The sequence below is a fragment of the Rhinopithecus roxellana genome, chromosome 3 (genome assembly GCF_007565055.1).
Source record: "Rhinopithecus roxellana isolate Shanxi Qingling chromosome 3, ASM756505v1, whole genome shotgun sequence".
Lineage (NCBI taxonomy): Eukaryota > Metazoa > Chordata > Mammalia > Primates > Cercopithecidae > Rhinopithecus > Rhinopithecus roxellana.
This window is the reverse complement of record NC_044551.1, coordinates 150,899,061-150,920,393: the sequence shown is the minus strand read 5'-3', so window position 1 is coordinate 150,920,393 and position 21,333 is coordinate 150,899,061. Positions and strand designations below refer to the sequence as shown.

The 21,333-nt window shown below is 39.2% G+C and overlaps 1 protein-coding gene across 3 annotated transcripts in view; it reads left to right on the top strand.

The window, feature by feature from the left end:
* The window catches only part of CDKL3 (cyclin dependent kinase like 3), a 70,500-nt gene that overhangs the window by 35,307 nt on the left and 13,860 nt on the right, over positions 1–21,333 (top strand). For all 3 annotated transcript variants that reach the window (XM_030927436.1, XM_030927437.1, XM_010359947.2), the window contains 3 exons: positions 11,878–11,990; positions 13,996–14,135; positions 18,466–18,554. In XM_030927436.1, coding sequence (XP_030783296.1) covers positions 11,878–11,990; positions 13,996–14,135; positions 18,466–18,554 — 342 coding nt within the window. The remainder of the gene's footprint in view (positions 1–11,877; positions 11,991–13,995; positions 14,136–18,465; positions 18,555–21,333) is intronic.

Here is a 21,333-nt window from a genome sequence, read left to right as displayed (position 1 = left end):
ACTGGAAGCATTCCTTTTGAAAACCGGCGCAAGACAAAGATATACTCTCTCACAACTCCTGTTGAACACAGTATTGGAAGTTCTGGCCAGGGCAATCAGGCAGGAGAAAGAAAGAAAGCGTATTCGATTAGGAAAAGAGGAGTCAAATTGTCTTTATTTGCAAATGACATGATTGTATATTTAGAAAACCCCATCATCTCAGCCCAGGATCTCCTTAAGCTAATAAGCAACTTCAACAAAGACTCAGGATACAAAATCAATGTGCAAAAATCACAAGCATTTCTATACATCAAGAACAGACAAACAGAGCCAAATCATGAGTGAACTCCCATTCACAATTACTACAAGCAGAATAAAATACCTAGGAATCCAACTTACAAGGGATGTGAAGGACCTCTTCAAGGAGAACTACAAACCACTGCTCAAGGAAATAAGAGAGGACACGAACAAATGGAAGAACATTCTATGCTTATGGATGGGAAGAATCAATATTGTGAAAATGGCCATACTGGCCAAGGTAATTTATAGATTCAATGCTATCCCCAAAAAACTACCACTGGCTTTCTTCACAGAATTGGGAAAAAAACTACTTTAAAAGTTCATATGGAACCAAAAAAGAGCCCGCAAAGCCAAGACAATTCTAAGCCAAAAGAACAAAGCTAGAGGCATCACATTACCTGACTTCAAACTATACTACAAGGCTACAGTAATCAAAACAGCATGGTACTGGTACCAAAACAGATATATAGACCAATGGAACAGAACAGAGGCCTCAGAAATAACACCACACATCTACAACCATCTGATCTTTGACAAACCTGATAGAAACAAGCAATGGGGAAAGGATTCCCTATTTAATAAATGGTGCTGGGAAAACTGGCTAGCCATATGTAGAAAGCTGAAACTGGATCCCTTCCTTTCATCTTACACAAAAATTAACTCAAGATGGATTAAAGACTTAAATGTAAGACCTAAAACCATAAAAACCCCAAAAGAAAATGTAGGCAATATCATTCAGGACATAGGCATGGGCAAAGACTTAATGACTAAAACACCAAAAGCAATAGCAACAAAAGCCAAAATAGACAAATGGGATCTAATTAAACTAAAGAGCTTCTGCACAGCAAAAGAATCTATCATCAGAGTGAAGCAGGCAACCTACAGAATGGGAGAAAATGTTTGCAATCCGTCTGTCTGACAAAGGGCTAATACCCAGAATCTACAAAGAACTTAAACAAATTTACAAGAAAAAAATAACCACATCAAAAAGTGGGCAAAGGATATGAATAGACACTTCTCAAAAGAAGACATTTATGCAACCAACAGACATATTTTAAAATGCTCATCATCACTGGTCATCAGAGAAATGCAAATCAAAATCACAATGAGATACCATCTCATGCCAGCTAGAATGGCGATCATTAAAAAGTCAGGAAACAACAGATGCTGGAGAGGATGTGGGGAAATAGGAACGCTTTTACACTGAGAGTGTAAATTAGTTCAACCTTTGTGGAAGACAGTATGGCGATTCCTAAAGGATCGAGAACTAGAAATACCATTTGACCCAGCAATCCCATTACTGGGTATATACCCAAAGGATTATAAATCACGTTACTATAAAGACACATACACAAATATGTTTATTGTGGCACTATTCACAATAGCAAAGACTTGGAACCAACCCAAATGTCCATCAATAATAGACTGGATAAAGAAAATGTGGCACATATACACTATGAAATACTATGCAGCCATAAAAAAAGGATGAGTTCATGTCCTTTGCAGGGACATGAATGAAGCTGGAAACCATCATTCTCAGCAAACTATCACAAGGACAGAAAACCAAATACCGCATGTTCTCATAAGTGGGAGTTGAACAATGATGAATTGTTGGGTGCAGCAAACCAACATGGCACACATATACCTATGTAACAAACCTGCATGTTGTGCTCATGTACCCTAGAACTTAAAGTATAGTGATTAAAAAAATAAATTAAAAAAAGAAAGAAAGGAGGAAATGATGTTAAAAATGAAGCCTGCAGCAGCAGACAACTCACATCAATTTGTGAGGAAAACATTTCTCTTGTTCGTGCCATAATTGAAGGGGATGATTGCCCTAATTGAACGATGATTAATAGTAGAAACAATAGCCAACAGTATAGTCATCTCAGTTGGTTCAGCTTACACAATTATGACTGCAAAATTAAAATTGAGCAAACTTTCCACTTGATGGATGCCAAAACCCTTGCACCCAGATCAGTTGCAGACAAGAGCAGAACTTTCACTGGAATGTTTAAACAGGTGGCATCAAGATCCTGAAGCATTTCTTTGAAAAATTGTAACAGATGGTGAAACCTGCCTTTACTAACATCATCCTGAAGACAAAGCACTGGCTACCAAGAGGTGGAAGTGGGTTGGTCAAAGCAAGAGACCCGTCAAGACCAAAGGTCATGGCAACAGTTTTTTTTGGGATGCTGAAGGCATTTTGCTTGTTGACTTTCTGGATGGCCAGAGAATGATAATATCTGCTTCTTGTGAGAACGTTTCAAGAAAGTTAGCCAAAGCTTTTTTTTTTTTTTTCTTTCAGTCAGAGTCTGACTCTGTCACCAAAACTGGAGTGCAGTTGTGGGAACTTGGCTCACTGCAACCTTTGTTTCCTGGGCTCAAGTGATCCTCCCACCTCAGCCTCCCGAGTAGCTGGGACTACAGGTATGTGCCACCATGCCCAGCTACATTTTGTATTTTTTGTAGAGATGGGGTTTCACAATGTTGTCCAGGTTGGTCTTGAACTCCTGAGCTCACGCACTCTGCCTGCCTTGATCTACCAAAGTGCTGGGATTACAGGCATAAGCCACTGCACCTGGCTGAAAGTTAGCCAAAGCTTTAGCAAAATAAACGTCTGGGAAAGCTTCACCAGAAGTGCCTTCTCCACCGTGACTGTGCTCCAGCTCATTCCTCTCATCAAACAAGAGCAATTTTATAAACATTTTGGTGGGAAATTATTAGGCATCTACCTTAAAGTCCTGATTTAGTTCCTCCTGATTCTTTTTTTTTTTCCCTAATCTTAAAAAATCTATAAAGGGCACCCATTTTTCTTCAGTTAATAATGTAAAAAGGACTACGTTGATGAAGTTAAATTCCCAAGACACTCAGTTCTTTAGGGACATACTAAATGGCTGGTATCACTGCTTACAAAAGTATCTTGAACCTTATGGATCTTACACTGAGAACAAAGTTTATATTTTTATTTTTTCTTAGGGTATCATTATTATTATTATCAATTTTTTTTTTTATGAGACAGGGTCTCACTCTGTTGCCCAGACTGGAGTGCAGTGGTGCGATCTCACTTCACTGCAACCTCTACCTCCCAGGCTCAAGCAATTCTCCTGCCTTAGCCTCCCAAATAGCTGGGATTACAGGCACAGGCTATCATGCCCGGCTAATGAGAATGAAGCTTATATTTTAATTTTTATCTTTTAATTCCATTATCATGAACTTTTTGAAGTCCCCTCATATAATTACTTTTTAAAATTAACAGAAGAAAAGAGAAGATTATGCATTTATATTGCCTTTTATAATTACATAATTACCTTTACCAGTGCTCTTTGTTTTTTCATGTGAATTTTTTATTTTTTTGAGGCAGGATCTCACTCTGTCACCCAGGCTGGAGTGCAGTGGAGTGATTGTGACTCACTGCAGCCTCAACTTTCTGGGCTCAATCAATCCTCCTGCTTCAGCCTCCCAAATAGTTGGGACTATTGGCATGTGCCACCACACCCAGCTAATTTATTTTTTTGTAGAGACAAAGTCTCACTATATTGCCTAGGCTGGTCTCTAACTCCTGGCCTCAAGCAGTCTTCCCACCTCAGCCCTCAACCGTGCTAGGATTACAGGTATGAGAAACTGTACCTGGCCTTCCTGTAGATTTGAATTACCGTCTGGGGTCACTTGCTTTCAGTCTTAAGAACTTCTTTCAGTATTTCTTGTGAAGTGGATTGGTTAGCAACAGATTCTCTCAGTTTTTGTTCATTTTGGAAAGTCTTACTTTCACCTTCAGTTTTGAAAGATATCTTTGCTAGATATAGGTGTTTTTGTTGAGAGGTCTTTTGTGAGCACTTTGAATTGTACCACTATCTGCTGGTCTCCATTGTTTCTATTGAGAAGTCTGTTGTTAATCTTACCAAAGTTCTCTTGTAAGTGATGATTTGTTTTTCTCATGCTGCTTTCAAGATTTTTGTCTTGTATGATGTGTTTGTTTGTGGATCTCTTTGTGCTTTTTGTTCTTGGAGTTTGTTGAGCTTCCTGTATTTGTGGATTATTGTTCTGCAATAATTGTGGGCAGTTTTCCTCCTTTTTTTTTTTTTTTTTTGAGATGGAGTCTCGCTCTGTCGCCCAGGCTGGAATGCAGTGGCACGATCTCAGCTCACTGCAAGCTCCACCTCCCGGGTTCATGCCATTCTCCTGCCTCAGCCTCCCGAGTAGCTGGGACTATAGGCACCTGCCACTACACCTGGCTAATCTTTTTGTATTTTTAGTAGAGACGGGGTTTCACCGTGTTAGCCAGGATGGTCTCGATCTCCTGACCTCGTGATCCACCCATCTTGACCTCCCAAAGTGCTGGGATTACAGGCGTGAGCCACCGCACCTGGCCTCCTCCATTATTTTATAAAATATTTTTCTATTCTCTCCACTGATTTTTGTATTCCCAGTATACATATTTTGGTGTTTCACATTTCTCTGAGGCTCTGTTATTTTTTTCTATCCTTCAGCTTACATAATTTCTATTGGTCTTGTCTTCAAGTTCATGAATTATTTTTTCTGCCTGTTTGAATCTACTGTTGTTTTCCTCTAGTGAACTTTAAAATTTCAGTTATTGTACTTTTCAACTCCAGAGTTTCCACTTGGTTCTTCTTTATACATATATGTAATTTATATCTCTTGATTGATATTCTCTATTAATATTTGATGTGACACTGTCATTATACCTTTCTTTACTTCTTTAATCATGCTTTCCTTTAGTTCTGTGAACATATTCATGATTGTTATTTTGAAATATTTTTCTGCCAAATCCAGCGTGCAGTTACTCTTATAGGCAGTTTGGGTTGCCTGCTTTTTTTCTGGTGTACGGGTCATATCTCATAGATTCCTTTGCATGCTGTGTAATTTTTGTTGGAACTTGAACATTTTAGATAACATATTGTGGGAACTCTGGGTATGGGACCCCTCCTTCTGGGACTTGTTATTTGCTTGTTTGTATCATGGAGACTGGCTGAATTATTTTCATGGGGCCAATAGTCCCAACCCCCCACCCACATACACAGTATTAAACCTTTTTAGTTGCTCCTCAGGGAGGCATGGTTTTGGGTAGGCCCACAGTCACTCTGAGATGACAGTGGTATTGGTACGGTTATCTTCCTTTCTTTCCCTGGCTACTCGTAGCTGGTAAACTCCACTCACTGATAGCTTATTGCTCTATTATTTTCAACATTGCCCTGGGACTTAAATAGCTCTACAAATTGTTCCAATCAAATTGTGGCTCCTTTGAAGGAGTAGTTTCTGTGCTCAATATTTAATATTTGTCCTGACCCCAGGAAAGCATCTGTGTTATTCCATGGTTCTTTCCCACAAGCTAGCTGACTTATATTCTGGACTGTAGCTTCCTTAAATTGATGAATCTCCACGCATTTGTCTTTTACCACATTCTGTACCATTTTTGAGAACACCTTTCAGTTGGAACTTCTCTACACTCTGTTGCAAATGATGTCAGTTCCTTTGAAAGAGATTAGGAACCATCTAATTTATGCTTTGCTTCTTCCCCCAGGCAAAATCTCTGAGCCCAGTTTCTGGATCTGGGTTGAATTCATCGTAATTTTCTCTCTAAGTTATATTGCTGCTCTTAAGAGCTGGCTACTTAGTGAGATATGGAGAGCAGCAACCTGAGGTCCCTTCAGCTTGCTTTTCCTGGCATGAAACTTCTGCCTTATGAGTGGAGCAAGTGCAATTTGGGCCCCAGTATTCTCTGCACTGCATTCAAGGTAGAACCATTGTTCCATGAACAGGGGCTGGCTGGAGGAGTATCTCCCTCCTCTTGACACTAATCACCCAGAACTTAGCCTCAGCAACAGGCAGCTGGGAGAATGATGAGAAATGGCGAAGTTCCACTTCTCCTGGGAAGAAAGCTCTTCAATTGGGAGCTGAAGGAAGAGGGAGCCCTAGAGTGGAGTCTTTGCCTCATCAGGCAGAGAGTGGGGAAGGAAAAAGTTGTCTTGGTTCAAGTACAGAGACTCATCTTTCTTATACTGAAGTGCATAGTTTTTAGGGGATAAGTAAATCTTCATTTTATGCTTAGCCTCAGGACTACAAGGACTATGTATATATATACATATGCTTTAAGTATTTGTGTTTAAAAAAATAATTCTGAGGCAGGAGAATCGCTTGGACCCAGGAGGCAGAGGTTGCAGTGAGCTGAGGCTGCGCCATTGCACTCTAGCCTGGGCAACAAGAATGAAACTCCATCTTAAAAAAAAAAAATACTAGTTTCAATGATAAACTAGTAAGAGAGTAGGTCAGCTGATCTCTTCACTCTGTCATGCTAGAAGTTCATACCCTTGTTTGTTTTTTTAATCCTCCCTTACCCCTGCATGTTAAACCTAAGCTTTTTTGGATCTACTTTTCTTGATCAAGGCTTGAGTCTAATATCTTTACTTTCCTTAGTAGGTTAATTTTGTTTTCATTTTTTCTACTGGACAGCTCTTTTTCTGCAAAATGTTGTAGTTGAAGTGAAGGGGAGAGGTTTTCTCTATAGCTAACTAGGACTTGCTCATATTTCAGAAAATCCCTTCAAGATTACTGCTGCAATGATAATTAACTAGACATGGTCTGTCTTCTATTGCTCTTTGAAAGGCCTGTCTAGATAATGCTTTAAATTTCTGCAGATAATGGCTTACCTTGAAATTTCAGGTCAAGCTGGGGAAAAGCGAACTGCTTTGTGTAGGTATGTTTTTAGTGTCTCTTTTGGTAGTGGAGGAGGTGCGTAGAAATTGCATTCTGTGGAGAGAGTACTTAAAAATAATTAACTTTGGCTGTGCACGGTGGCTCACGCCTGTAATCCCAGCACTTTAGGAGGCCAAGGCGGGCGGATCACGAGGTCAGGAGATCGAGACCATCTTGGCTAACACGGTGAAACCCCGTCTCTACTAAAAATAAAAAAAAATAGCTGGGCGTGGTGGCAGGTGCCTGTAGTCCCAGCTACTTGAGAGGCTGAGGCAGGAGAATGGCAGTAAGCCGAGATCACATCACTGCGCTCCAGCCTGGGTGACAGAGCGAGACTCCATCTCAAAAAAAAAAAAGAAAGTAATAAATAGTAATAATAATAAGTAACTTAAACCTTGAGAGTTAAAACTTGTTTTTTTAAAAATGTGAGAGCTCATACTTTTATTAGTCATCAGAAAGATGCAAACTTATATCACAAGGTGGTACCAGTGTGGTTAAATTGAAAAAAAGACAGTAAATACCAATGTAAGTGGAGCATTTAGAACTCACATACACTGGTGGGGAAATGTAAACTCGTACAATCACTCTGGAAAACTGTTATTAAATAACAATTAAAGCTGAACATACACATATGTGTATTCACCAAAAGATCCAAAACTTGGTCTTAATTTTATTTATTCTCACTACAATTTGTTAATATTCATTAAATTCTTAAAACTTGTGAAATAAGCAAGTTTGTAAGTTACTATTATATCATCCATGGTTATAATGTAGATCTGAAAAACTGTATGTATTATAATTAATTCCTTTATTTCTTAGGTCATTATCTAGCAGTATACACACATACATACACATACTTCTCCATCTCCTTCCTTTTGAACAGAAATAGGAGCATACTATATACATAGTATAGAATCTTGGTTTCCCTCCCCACTCTTCTTTATTTACTTATGAGATAGTGTCTCACTCTGTCTCACAGGGTGGAGTACAGTGGCATACGCATGGCTCATTGCAGCTTTGATTTCCCAGGCTCAAGTGATCCTCCTGCGTCAGCCTCCCAAGTAGCTGGAACCACAGACATGAGCCACCAAGTCCTGCCACTTTTTATTTGTTTATATTCAGAGGCTTTAATTTTTAGACCAGTTTTAGGTTCCAGAAGAATTGAACAGGAAGGGTAGTTTCCTTATGTCCCCTCCACCCTACTCCACACATTTCTCTATTACTAACATCTTGTATTAGTGTGGTACATTTGTTACGGTTATGTACCAATATTGATACATTATTAACTAAATTCCATAGTTTACATTAGAGTTTACTCTGTGTTGTATTTCCTGGGTTTTGATAAATGTATAATGTCATGTATCCATCATTATAGTATCATACAGAATAATTTTATGGTCCTAAAAATCTTCTGTGCTTCATTTTTATTCTTCCCTCCATCTCCCAAAACTCCTGGCAGCCATTAATCTTTTTACTGTTACTGTACTTTAGGCTTTTCCAGAATATCATATAGTTGGAATCACATAGTATGTAGCTTTTTCAGATTGGCTTCTTTGACCTAATAATATATATTTAAGTTTCCTCCTTTTTTTTTGGTGTCTTGACAGCTCACTTCTCTTTTATTGGTAAATAATATTCCATAGGCCAGGTGTGGTGGCTCATGCTTGTAATCCCAGCACTTTGGGAGGCTGAGGCAGGCAGATCACGAAGTCAGGAGATCGAGACCATCCTGGCTAACACGGTGAAACCCCATCTCTACTAAAAAATACCGGGCATGGTGCGGGCGCCTGTAGTCCCAGCTACTCGGGAGGCTGAGGCAGGAGAATGGCATGAACCCGGGAGGCGGAGCTTGCAGCGAGCGGAGATCGCGGCACTGCACTCCAGCCTGGGTGGGTGACAGAGCAAGACTCTGTCTCAAAAAAAAAAAAAAAATTAATAATAATAATAATAATAATAATATTCCATTATATGTATGTACCATAATTTGTTTATCCACTCACCTATTGAAGGACATCTTTATTGCTTCCATGTGTTGGCAATTGTGAAGCAAGGTGTTACAAGCATTCATGTCCAGGTTTTTGTGTGGAGAGAAGTGTTCTACTCATTTGGGTAAATCCCAAGGAAAGCAATTGCTGGGTCATATGGTAAGACTATGTTTAGCTTTGTAAGAAGCTGTCAAATTGTCCTCCAAAGTGACTGTATAATTTTGTGTTTCTACTAGCAGTGAATGAGAGTACCTGTTGTTTGCCATCCTCACCTGCATTTGATGTTGTCAGTATTTTGGATTTTAGGCATTTTAATAGGTGTGTAGTGGTATCTCATTATTGTTTTAATTTGCAATTATCTGATGGCATATGATATTGGGCATCTGTTAATATGCCTATTTGCCATCTGTGTATCTTCTTTGGTGAATTGTGTATTTGTTTATTTTGCCCATTTTTTAATTGGGTTATTTTCTTGTTGAATTTTAAGAGTTTTATGTATTTTGGATACAAGTTCATTATTATTTTGCAAATATTTTCTCCCAGTTTGTGGCTTGCTTTTCATTTGCTTAATGGTATTTCTCATGGAGCAGAAATTTTTAGTTTTAATGAAGTTCTACCTATCAATTTTTTCTTTTGTGAATTATACTTTTGGTGGTGTATCTAAAAACTCATTACCTAAGGCCATGTAGATTTTTTCCTATGTGATCATCTAGAGGTTTTACAGTTTTTCATTTTATATTTAGGTCTATCATCCATCTTGAGGTAATTTTTGTGAAAGGGGTAAGATCTGTCTCTAGATTTAGTTTTTTGTATGTTCCAGCACTATTTGTTGAAAAGACTATCTTTTTTTTTTTTAATTTAATTGCCTCTGTTCCTTTGTCAAAAATCAGTTGATCATATTTGTGCAAGTCTATTTCTAGGTTCTTTATTCTGTTCCCTTGATCTGTTTATCTATTCTTTCACCAATACCATACTATCTTGCTTATTGTTTAAAACATCTTGAAGTCAAGTAGTTTCAACCTTTGTTCTTTTTCAAATTGTGTTGGCTATTCTGGGTCTATTGCCTCTCCATATAAACTTTGCAATCAATTGTCAATATCTACAAAACTATTTCTTAGGATTTTTTTATTTTTTTTATTTTTATTTTTATTTTTTTTTTGAGAAGGAGTCTCACTCTGTCACCCAGGCTGGAGTGCAGTGGCCAGATCTCAGCTCACTGCAAACTCCGCCTCCCGGGTTTACGCCGTTCTCCTGCCTCAGCCTCCCGAGTAGCTGGGACTACAGGCGCCCGCCACCTCGCCCGGCTAGTTTTTTTTTTTGTATTTTTTCAGTAGAGACGGGGTTTCACCGTGTTAACCAGGATGGTCTCGATCTCCTGACCTCGTGATCCGCCCGCCTCGGCCTCCCAAAGTGCTGGGATTACAGGCTTGAGCCACCGCGCCTGGCCAGGATTTTTTTAAATTCACAGATTAAATTGTATGTATTTATTGTGTACAGCATGATGCTTTGAGGTATAAATACATTGCAAAATGACTAAATTTGGCTAATTTACATATGTGTGTTACCTCACATAATTATCAATTTTTAATTTACTGGAATTTTGACAGGAATTGTATTGACTCATTACATAAAGCTTGGAAGAACTGACATCTTGACAATATTGAGTCTTCCTATCGATGAACAAGGAGTATTTCTCCATTTATTTAGATCTTTGATTTCTTTTATGAATTTCCTTTTTTATTTGACAATTTATCTTGGAGATCATTCCATTTCAGCACATATAGATAGATCTACCTCATCAATTTTTTTTTTTTTTTGAGACAGAGTTTTTGCTCTTGTTGCCCAGGCTAGAGTGCAATGGCGCGATCTCGGCTCACCACAACCTCCGCCTCCCAGGTTCAAGCGATTTTCCTGCCTCAGCCTCCCGAGTAGCTGGTATTACAGACATGTGCCACCACGCCTGGCTAATTTTGTATTTTTAGTAGAGACGGGGTTTCTCCATGTTGGTCAGGCTTGTCTCGAACTCCAGACCTTGTGATCGCCTGCCTCTGCCTCGGCCTCCCAAAGTGCTGGGATTACAGGCGTGAGCCACCGTGCCTGGCCAGACCTCATCATTTTTAACAGATGAATAATATTTTATTGTGGGGTGGTACAAAAATTTTCTTAGCCATTCACTTATAGGTGGATATTTATGTTGTTTGCAATCTTTTTCTTCCACGAACAATGCTGCAGTGAAATTCTCATGTAATTTATATTTGTGCACACATGTGAGTATATCTTAGGATAAATTCCTAGGAATAAAATTGTACAATCAAAAGCATATACAATTTCAATTTTGGTGGCTTTTGCCAATTTTTCCTCCAAAGAAGTTATATAAGTTTGCACTCCCAGAACAGTACTTGGGACTATTTCTTTCTGATAGCCTCACCAATATAGCAGTTACCAATTCTTATAAAGTTGGTATATGATCTACAATAAAAACTTACAAATGGGCTGGGAGCGGTGGCTCATGCCTGTAGTCCCAGCACTTTGGGAGGCTGAGGCAGGTGGATCACGAGGTCAGGAGTTCAAGACCAGCCTGGCCAACATGGTGAAACCCCATCTCTACTAAAAATACAAAAATTAGCCGGGCATGGTGGCATGTGCGTGTAGTCCTAGCTACTCAGGAGGTTGAGGCAGGAGAATTGCTTGAACCTGGGAGGCAGAGTTTGCAGTGAGCTGAGATTACGGCGCTGCACTCCAGCCTGGGTGACAGAGCAAGACTGTCTCGAAAAAAAAACAAAACAAAACTTACAAATGATACCACTTGTTTCTTTGGCTTTCTTTAAACGTATTTTTAAGAATATATTTATATATTTCTACATGAAAAAGTGATTTTTTTTTCCCTGATCTGTTTCAGACCTGTGGATATCTGGGCTTTGGGCTGTATGATCATTGAGATGGCCACTGGAAATCCCTATCTTCCTAGTAGCTCTGATTTGGATTTACTCCATAAAATTGTTTTGAAAGTGGGTAGGTATTACTGAAATAGCATGAGTTATATGTCTAAAATAAATATTGCCAGATCAATTCTGCTTGATTTTCAAATTTAGCTGTTCTGTATAAGAACAAGGAAGCATATTGTTTTGATAGATGGCAGCAGATGGGTTCCTTGGGCTGATAAAGAAGGCAGAAAATTCTCTGATTTTGCAAATAATATTTCCTTTGCTAGGATGTAAATAACTAAGCCATATGTTGATTGTTGATGCTAAGAAGAATAGTACAATAGGAAGGTACTTTAATTTGTCTAAAAGTTGTTTTTAAATTAGGCTTTTTCAAATATTTATACCTCTATATAAGGACTTCAAATAGTAGAGTTGAGTCAGATGCTTTTTTAAAGCACTTGGAAATAGAAAATTAATTATTTACTCAGAAACCACCCTTCTTTTTAAAGAAAACGATAATAGACGGCCAGATAGCTAAATAACTTATTCAAGAACATATTTGATGAAGGCTGGGCATGGTGGCTCATGCCTGTAATCCCAGCACTTTGGGACGGCCAAGGCAGGCGGAGCACCTGAGATCAGGAGTTGGAGACCAACCTGACCAACATAGTGAAACCCGATCTCTACTAAAAATACAAAAAAAAAAAAAAAAAAAAAAAAAAAAAAATTAGCCAGGTGTAGTGGCAAGTGCCTGTAATCCCAGTTACTCAGGAGGCTGAGGCATGAGAATCGCTTGAACCCAGGAGGCAGAGGTTGCAGTGAGCTGAGATCACGCCACTGCACTCCAGCCTGGGCAACAGAATGAGACTTTGTCTCAGAAAAAAAAATATATATTTGATGAGAGTTTAATTATTTGATGATCTGCTTTGGCCACCAAAACATTATGATGGTTAGCCTTGAATGTGCTATTTCAAGATTTGTGTGTTTTTTTTATTTTAAATTTTAATTTTTTTGAGACAGGGTCTCACTTTGTCACCTGGGCTGGAGTGCAGTGGTGCAATCATGGCTCACTGTAGACTCGACTTCCTGGGCTCAGGTGATTCTCCCACCTCAGCCTCCCGAGTAGCTGGGGCTACAGACACGTGCCATCATGCCCGGCTAATTTTTGCATTTTTAGTGCAGCCAGGGTTTTGTCATGTTGCCCGCCTTGACCTCCCAAAGTGCTGGGATTACAGGCGTGAGCCACCGTGCCTGGCTAAGATTTATTTTTTATTATTCCTGACTGAGGAGCTTGAGGAGCTCTTTGTGTGGTGGGGAAGGTATGCATAAATTTGTAATTACAGGATTATGAGGAAGATACTATGAACAATTCTAAAAACAGTGAAATCTGGATAATTATTGATTTAAGATATAGTTTAGAGCCTTAAGACACCTCACTTTTTTGTGTCTTTTAAGAAGTTCTGGTTAAGAGATTAATATCAGAAGGAACCTTAGATGGTGGGGTTTAATCCTATCATTTCACAGATGAGAAAATCAAGCACAAAAAGGAAGAGATTTACCCAAGGTCACAGAACTAGTTATAGCAAAACTGCTAGAACTTAGTTCCCTCCACTCATATTTATAGTTCTTTCCATTCTGCTACTACTCTCTAGCCTTGTTTCTTTTTTTGCAATATTTTGATTTCTACATACCTTTAATATTTTAGCTACTTTGAGTAAGGTTTCAATGTATTTTGCTGATGAACACTTAATAGTAAAATCATTTGGATACCCACATGGAAATGCATAAAAGTTGGAAAGTGCATTTTCTGACAGCATTACATATTATGTCTTATAGTTTGGGAAAAGCAAGTAAACCTGGTGGTTTTATATCTTATGTTGCCTGTGGGCTATCAGCAGATAACTGAGGAAACCTCAATTTTTTATGACATATTCAGCTAGTTTTTATTCAACTTCAAAAAATTAAAAGACATAATTGATATTCTTCCTTGTATCAGTTTTTAGTATCTAATGTAGATCACATAGCAATTTGATTATTTTGATTATAGACTAATTTCTCTGTTTTTAAAATATACATTTTTTTTCTCTTTTCAGGCAATTTGTCACCTCACTTGCAGAATATCTTTTCCAAGAGCCCCATTTTTGCTGGGGTAGTTCTTCCTCAAGTTCAACACCCCAAAAACGCAAGAAAAAAATATCCAAAGCTTAATGGATTGTTGGCAGATATAGTTCATGTATGTCTTTTTTTCCCTCCCGAGACAGTCTTGCTCTGTCACCCAGGCTGGAGTGCATTGGAGCAATGTCAGCTCACTACAACCTCCGTCTCCCAGGTTCAAAAGATTCTCCTGCCTCAGCCTCCCAAGTCGTTGGGATTATAGGCGCCTGCCACCGTGCCCGGCTAACTTTTGTATTTTCAGTAGAGGTGGGGTTTCACCATGTTGGCCATGGTTGGCCAGGCTGATCTGGAACTCCTGAGCTTAGGTGATCTGCCCACCTCAGCCTCCCAAAATGCTGGGATTACAGGCGTGAGTCACCGTGCCCAGCCAGTTCATGTATGTTGAGAAATTAAGAATTTATATCTGAGAAATTTGCATAAATTATAATAGTTTTAAATTATCACTTTAATGAAATTCCAAAAGGATTCCTAAAGTAATGTAATCTGTAGAAAGTTATGTCTTTAGTACAGAGAAATTAAAATTCATAGACTGTCAGAGCTGAACGCCCCCTAAGATAATTATGTTCATTATATTTAATTTATCTCTATTTTAATGATAATTAGGTATAAACTGGAGAAATGGGCCAGGCGCAGTGGCTCACGGGTGTAATCCCAGCACTTTGGGAGGCCGAGGCCAGCAGATCACGAGGTCAGGAGATCGAGACCATCCTGGCTAACATGGCGAAACCCCGTCTCTACTAAAAATACAAAATAATTAGCCGGGCATGGTAGCATACACCTGTAGTCCCAGCTACCCGGGAGGCTGAGGCAGGAGAATCACTTGAACCTTGGAGGCCAAGGTTGCAGTGAGCCAAGATCAGACCACTGCACTCCAGCCTGGATGACAGAGACAGACTCTGTCTCAAAAAAAAAAAAAAAAAAAAAAAAAAAAACTGGAGAAATTCTAAGGACTTACTATGTTTATCACTACCTTTTAACATTTAGGTTAGCCCCGTTAGGGACATATTTTTTGTACTAAAATAGCTACAGGACCTCAGCAGCTATAGTTTTAATGTCTGAAGATACACCAAGGCCAAAATCTGTCTTGAACTGGAGAAAATGAAAACATTATATAACTCCTTTTTATTATTTTAAAATTTAGTTTTTTATTTATTATTTTTATTTTTGTTTTTGTTTTTTTTGAGACGGAGTTTTGCTCTTGTTGCCCAGGCTGGAGCGCAATGCTGCGATCTCAGCTTATCACACCCTCTGCCTCCCGGGTGTGGCATGAGGCATGCCTTGGCAACATAGTAAGACCCTATCTCTAATCAAAAGCGTAGGGTGTCATGGTACCCACTTGTAGTCCTAGCTATTTGGGAGGCTGAGGCAGGAGGATCCTTTGAACCCAGGAATTTGAGACTGCAGTAATTTATGCTTGCACCACCGCACTCTAACCTGGGTGACAGAGCAAGACCCTATATAAAAAAAGAAAAAAAGAATCCTTAACCTGTGTGTCAACTAAAATATTTATCTTATTGATTTGTGAAAAAAGCACATTAATCTTTTGTCATAAGTTTTGCAATACGCTTTTTTTTTTTTTTAAAACAACTAGAATCATCCAATGATTTGGAATGCTACATTTATCATAGACAAAAAGCTTATACATGTGTGGGTTTGTTTCTGTTACATTGATTTTTTTCTTTGTTCTAGAAGTAGTACAACTTTGATTTATTATTGTAACTTTAAAATACACCTTGATATCTGATGTAGGGCACATTTTTTCCTAGATATACATTTTCTAAACAGTGTTATTGGGGTATAATTTATGAACAGTGAACTACACATACTTAAAATGTACAATTTGAAGAGTTTTGATTCATGTATACACACATGAAACTACCACCACAGTCAAGATATCTAACACACACACACACACACACACACACACACACACACACACGATACCTAACATTTCCATCACTCTCCAAAATTTCATTGTGTCCTTTTACAATTCATCTTTTCTTCCATTTCTGTCCCCAGATAACCACTGATTTGCTTTCTCTTCCCATAGATTAGTTTGAATTTCCTAGAATCTTATATAAATAGAATCGTACAGTAGGCACTCTTTCATGTTTGGCTTCTTCCACTCAGCATAATGGTTTAGAGATTCATTCATGTTTTTGTATGTATCAGCAATTTGTTCCTCTTTTGCAGAGTAGTAGTTCATTGTATGACTATACCACATTTTAAAAAAGCCCTTCACTGTTGTTGGACGTTTGGGTTATTTCCCATTTTTCGCTATTACAAATAAAGTTGCCATGAGAACATTCATGTTCATCTTTGTGTGGAACACACAGTGTATTTTCATTCCTCCAGCAGAAATATCTAAGAACAGAATGGCTGGGTCATGGGTAGGCATATGTTTAATTTTTTAAGAAACTGCCAATCTGTTTCCCCAAGTGTCGTATTTTACACTTTCCAAAGTAGGGCATATATTTAAATTTACTGAATTATATATGCAGAAGGACTGCCTCTAATTGTCTGCCTCTATGATTTGGTCAGACCTTTTAGCATTTTTCATATTAAGTTTTAGTGATAGATTGCCATTATGTTCTAAAATGAGCACATATTTTTAACTGTTTTGTTTTGTTTTTGAGATGGAGCTTTGCTCTTGTTGCCCAGGCTGCAGTGCAATGGCACGATCTTGGCTCACCACAACCTCCTGCCTCCTAGGTTCAAGTGATTCTCCCGCCTTAGCCTCCTGAGTAGCTGGGATTACAGGCATGTGCCACCACGCCCGGCTAATTTTGTATTTTTTTTTTAGTGGGGACGGGGTTTCTCCATGTTGGTCAAGCTGGTCTGTAACTCCCAACCTCTGGTGATCCACCCCCCTTGGCCTCCCAAAGTGCTGGAATTACAGGCATGAGCCACCACGCCTGGCCAACTAGTTGCAGTCTTAAAGACTGCCACATCATTAAGTAGGTAATAGACTTAAATAATTTCTCTTTGTGAATCAATGTTTTTTATTTTGGCTAAAAAAAACCCCACATAACATGGAATCTACCTTCTTACAAAATTATTAAGTGTACAGTATGGCATTTTTAACTATATGCACATTACAGTACAGCAGATCTCTAGATTTTTTTCTGTGAATCAGTTTAAATATGCATTTTGAAAGAAACATAATATTATATACAATTATCTTGGATTTGCTGGATTTTAATTGTGGCTCCTCTACTTATGAGATCTTAGACAAATTACTTGATCTCTCTGGGCCTCGGTCTCCTCATCTGTGTAATGAGGATAATAATAATACTTACTTTGTAGGATTGTTGTTGGGATGGAATGGAGAAAAAGACTGGAGCATTGTCTGGTATGTAGTAAGCATCAATAAAAGTTACTAGTCAGGCATGGTGGCATGTGTCTGTAGTCTGAGCTACTCAAGAGGCTAAGGAAGGAGGTTATCTTGAGCCAAGGAGTTCAAGGCTCCAGTGAGCTATAATTGCACCACTGCACTCCAGCCTGGGTGACTGAGTAAGAACCTGTCTCTAAAAAATTTTTAAAAACCAAGCATGGTGGCTCTCTTCCGTAATTCCAGCACTTTAGGAGACTAAGGCGGGAGAATCGCTTAAACTCAAGAGTTCATCAGCCTCACAAGATAACAAGACTCCCATCTCTACAAAAAGAAGTCAGCTATTATTGTTTTACTTCCTTTCACAGGAGGAATGAAAATTATAAAGCAGATGCTTTTTATTCAAAACGTGTCTTCAATATTTTGATTACAGAAATGTGTTCCATTTATAATTATTGTTATTTAACTACATATAGATTTGTTATGTACAACTTAACATTCAAAACTTCCTTCCATATTTTGTTTGTTTGTTTCTATACCAAGAAAGGGAAACAGAAAAGAGCTGATTTAATAATGGGTTATTGAAAGATTTAGGGACTTGAATATTTGCAAAATGGTATTATGCTATGGAAAGAGTGCTGGATTAGGAGTCAAGACAACATGGGTTAAAACTCTTGTTTGGCAAACTACTAATCATGCTTCCAGATCTGTAAAATGCAAATGATTATACATGAACTTTCTACCTCACAGGGCAGAAAAGAGGATCAAAATGAGCTAATTAATTTTTGCTAATTTCAGCAGAAACAGACTGACCTCTGTTTTGGCTAGAATCATGAGACATTTAACCTATAATAATGTTCTGCAAGTGCAAATTCCTTAAGGAAATAGACAGTCAGAACTTACTACCAGAAATTCCTGAGGTATAATTCCATCTTTTCAAGAATGCTTTTTGATCTGGATAATTAATTAATTCTTAATTTATAAAATAAATTTAATTTTTACCATATGGAGCCCTGTTGAGAGCTCACTTATCATTACAATCTTTTTCTTTTCCTAGGCTTGTTTACAAATTGATCCTGCTGATAGGATATCATCTAGTGATCTTTTGCATCATGAGTATTTTACTAGAGATGGATTTATTGAAAAGTAAGCATTTTGAGTGAATGTGGATTTTTTTAAAGCATTTTGTATTGGGAAATTTTACTAGCAGGAAAATTGCTGTGTAGGTTACTTTTACATAACATATATTCAGTTTAACAAAAATTTATTGAGTTATTGTATCAGGTATTGACTAGAAAGATAGTAGACTTAACAAGTGTCATGAATGAAAAGCCTAATAATAGGATGGGCACAGTGGCTCACACCTGTAATCCCAGCACTTTGGGAAGCTGAGGCAGGCAGATTGCTTGAGCCCTGGAGTTCACGACTGGCCTGGGCAACATAGGGAGACCCCGTCTCTACAAAAAATACAAAAATTAGCAAGGTGTGGTGGCACACACTTGTAGTCCCAGCTACTCGGGAGGCTCAGGTGGGAAGATGGCTTAAAACCTGAAGATAAGAGGTTGTAGTGAGCTGAGATTGCACCAATGCACTCCAGCCTGGGTGACAGGTTGAGATCCTATCTCAAAAAAAGAAAAAGAGCCGGGTGCGGTGGCTCACGCCTGTAATCCCAGCACTTTGGGAGGCAGAGATGGGCGGATCACGAGGTCAGGAGATCGAGACCATCCTGGCTAACACGGTGAAACCCCGTCTCTACTAAAAATACAAAAAACTAGCCGGGCAAGGTGGCAGCGCCTGTAGTCCCAGCTACTCGGGAGGCTGAGGCAGGAGAATGGCGTAAGCCCGGGAGGCGGAGCTTGCAGTGAGCTAAGATCCGGCCACTGCATTCCAGCCTGGGCGACAGAGCGAGACTCCGTCTCAAAAAAAGAAAAAAAAAAAAATTAATAAAAAATAATTGCAGCTAGCATTCATTACACAGTTACCATGTCCTAGGCAGTGTGCTCAGCTCTTTACATACTACAGTTTCAGTGTCATCATAGACCAGAGATAACATTAAATAAGCAATCAGTACTTCTTAGCTTTATTCCTGTTTGGACCTCTGACTCAGAGTATAGTCTGGTTTTTCCTCTTCTGGTGATATTCATTTATCATAATTAGCATGCACTTCCCAAATGATTTTTTTTTTCTACTCATTCTCTGTTGTAGTGTCTGTTGTCTTTTTTTTTTTTTTTTTTTTTTTTTTTTTTTGAGACGAAGTCTCACTCTATTGCCCAGGCTGGAGTGCAGTGGCACAATCTCAGCTCACTACAAACCTCCATCTCCCAAGTTCAAACTGTTCTCCTGCCTCCGCCTCCAGAGCAGCTAGGATTAGAGGCACATGCCACCACACCCAGCTAATTTTTTGTATTTTTAGTAGAGACGGGGGTTTTACCATTTTAGCCAGGCTGATCTCGAACTCCTGACCTCAGGTGATCCACCCGCCTTGCCCTCCCAAATTGCTGGGATTACAGGCATGAGCCACTGTGCCCAGCTGCAGTGCCTGTTGTATCCTACCCATGAAATTGGAAGTTCCCTGAAGACAGGTGCCATGCTTCTTACAGCCCTTCTATGCCCCACATTGCTTATGACATGCCCAGCATATAATCTGTATTACAATTTAGATTCATGAATCAACCATATTTCTAAAAAAACACTGTTTTCTATTTGGACTTTGAAAGAAACAGGAAAAGTTTCTCATTAACTGTAAAACCATTCAGCTTGTCTTTGGATATATTAGAAAGATGGACATCCATTAAAAATGTGGTGGAGCTAAGGTCAGATATGGAAAAGTCCAGGAACTGCTATTGGAGATAGACTAAGTAGAAAAAAGCAAAGGAATCCTTGAGGGTGACTAGAACTTCGAGCCTTTCAGGAATTTTACTCTAAAACAAAAAATAAGATGATATATTTAAAGTGCCATTGGCGAGGCATGGTGCCTCATGCTGTAATCCCAGCATTTTGGGAGGCCAAGGTGGGCAGATCAACTGAGGTCAGGAGTTCAAGACCAACCTGGTCAAGATGGTGAAACACCATCTCTATTAAAAATGCAAAAACTTAGGTGGGCATGGGCATGCGCCTGTAGTCCCAGCTACTCAGGAGGCTGGGACAGGAGAATCATTTGAACCCAGGAGGCTGAGGCTGCAGTGAGCTGAGATCGCACCACTGCACTCCAGTCTGGGTGACAGAGCAAGACTCTGTCTCAAAACATAAAAGAATAGGCCGGGCGCGGTGGCTCATGCCTGTAATCCCAGCACTTTGGGAGGCCGAGGCGGGCAGATCACGAAGTCAGGAGATCAAGACCGTCCTGACTAATGCGGTGACACCCTGTCTCTACTAAAAATACAAAAACAAAACTAGCCGGGTGTGGTGGCAGGCACCCTGTAGTCCCAGCTACTCAGGAGGCTGAGGCAAGAGAATGGCATGAACCAGAGAGGCGGAGCTTGCAGTGAGCGGAGATCATGCCACTGCACTCCAGCTTGGGCGACAGAGCAAGACTCTATTTCAAAAATATAAAAAATAAAAGAATAAAAAATAAAAAAAGAAGTGCCATTGATAAAAAGTGGCAGTTATTGGCCGGGCATGGTAGCTCATGCCTGTAATCCCAGCACTTTGGAAGGCCGAAGCAGGCAGATTGCTTGAACCTAGGAGTTCGAGACCAGCCTAGGCAACATGGCAAAACTCTGTCTCTACAAAAAATGCAAAAATTATCTGGGTGTGTTGGTGTATATCTGTAATCCCAGCTACTAGGGAGGCTGAGGTAGGGGATTGCTTGAGCCCAGGAGGTCAAGGTTGCAGTGAGCCATGAGTGTGTCACTGTACTGCAGCCTGGGCAACAGAAACACTGTCTCAAAAAAAAAGATGTCAGTTATTGAATTAAAAAGTTACT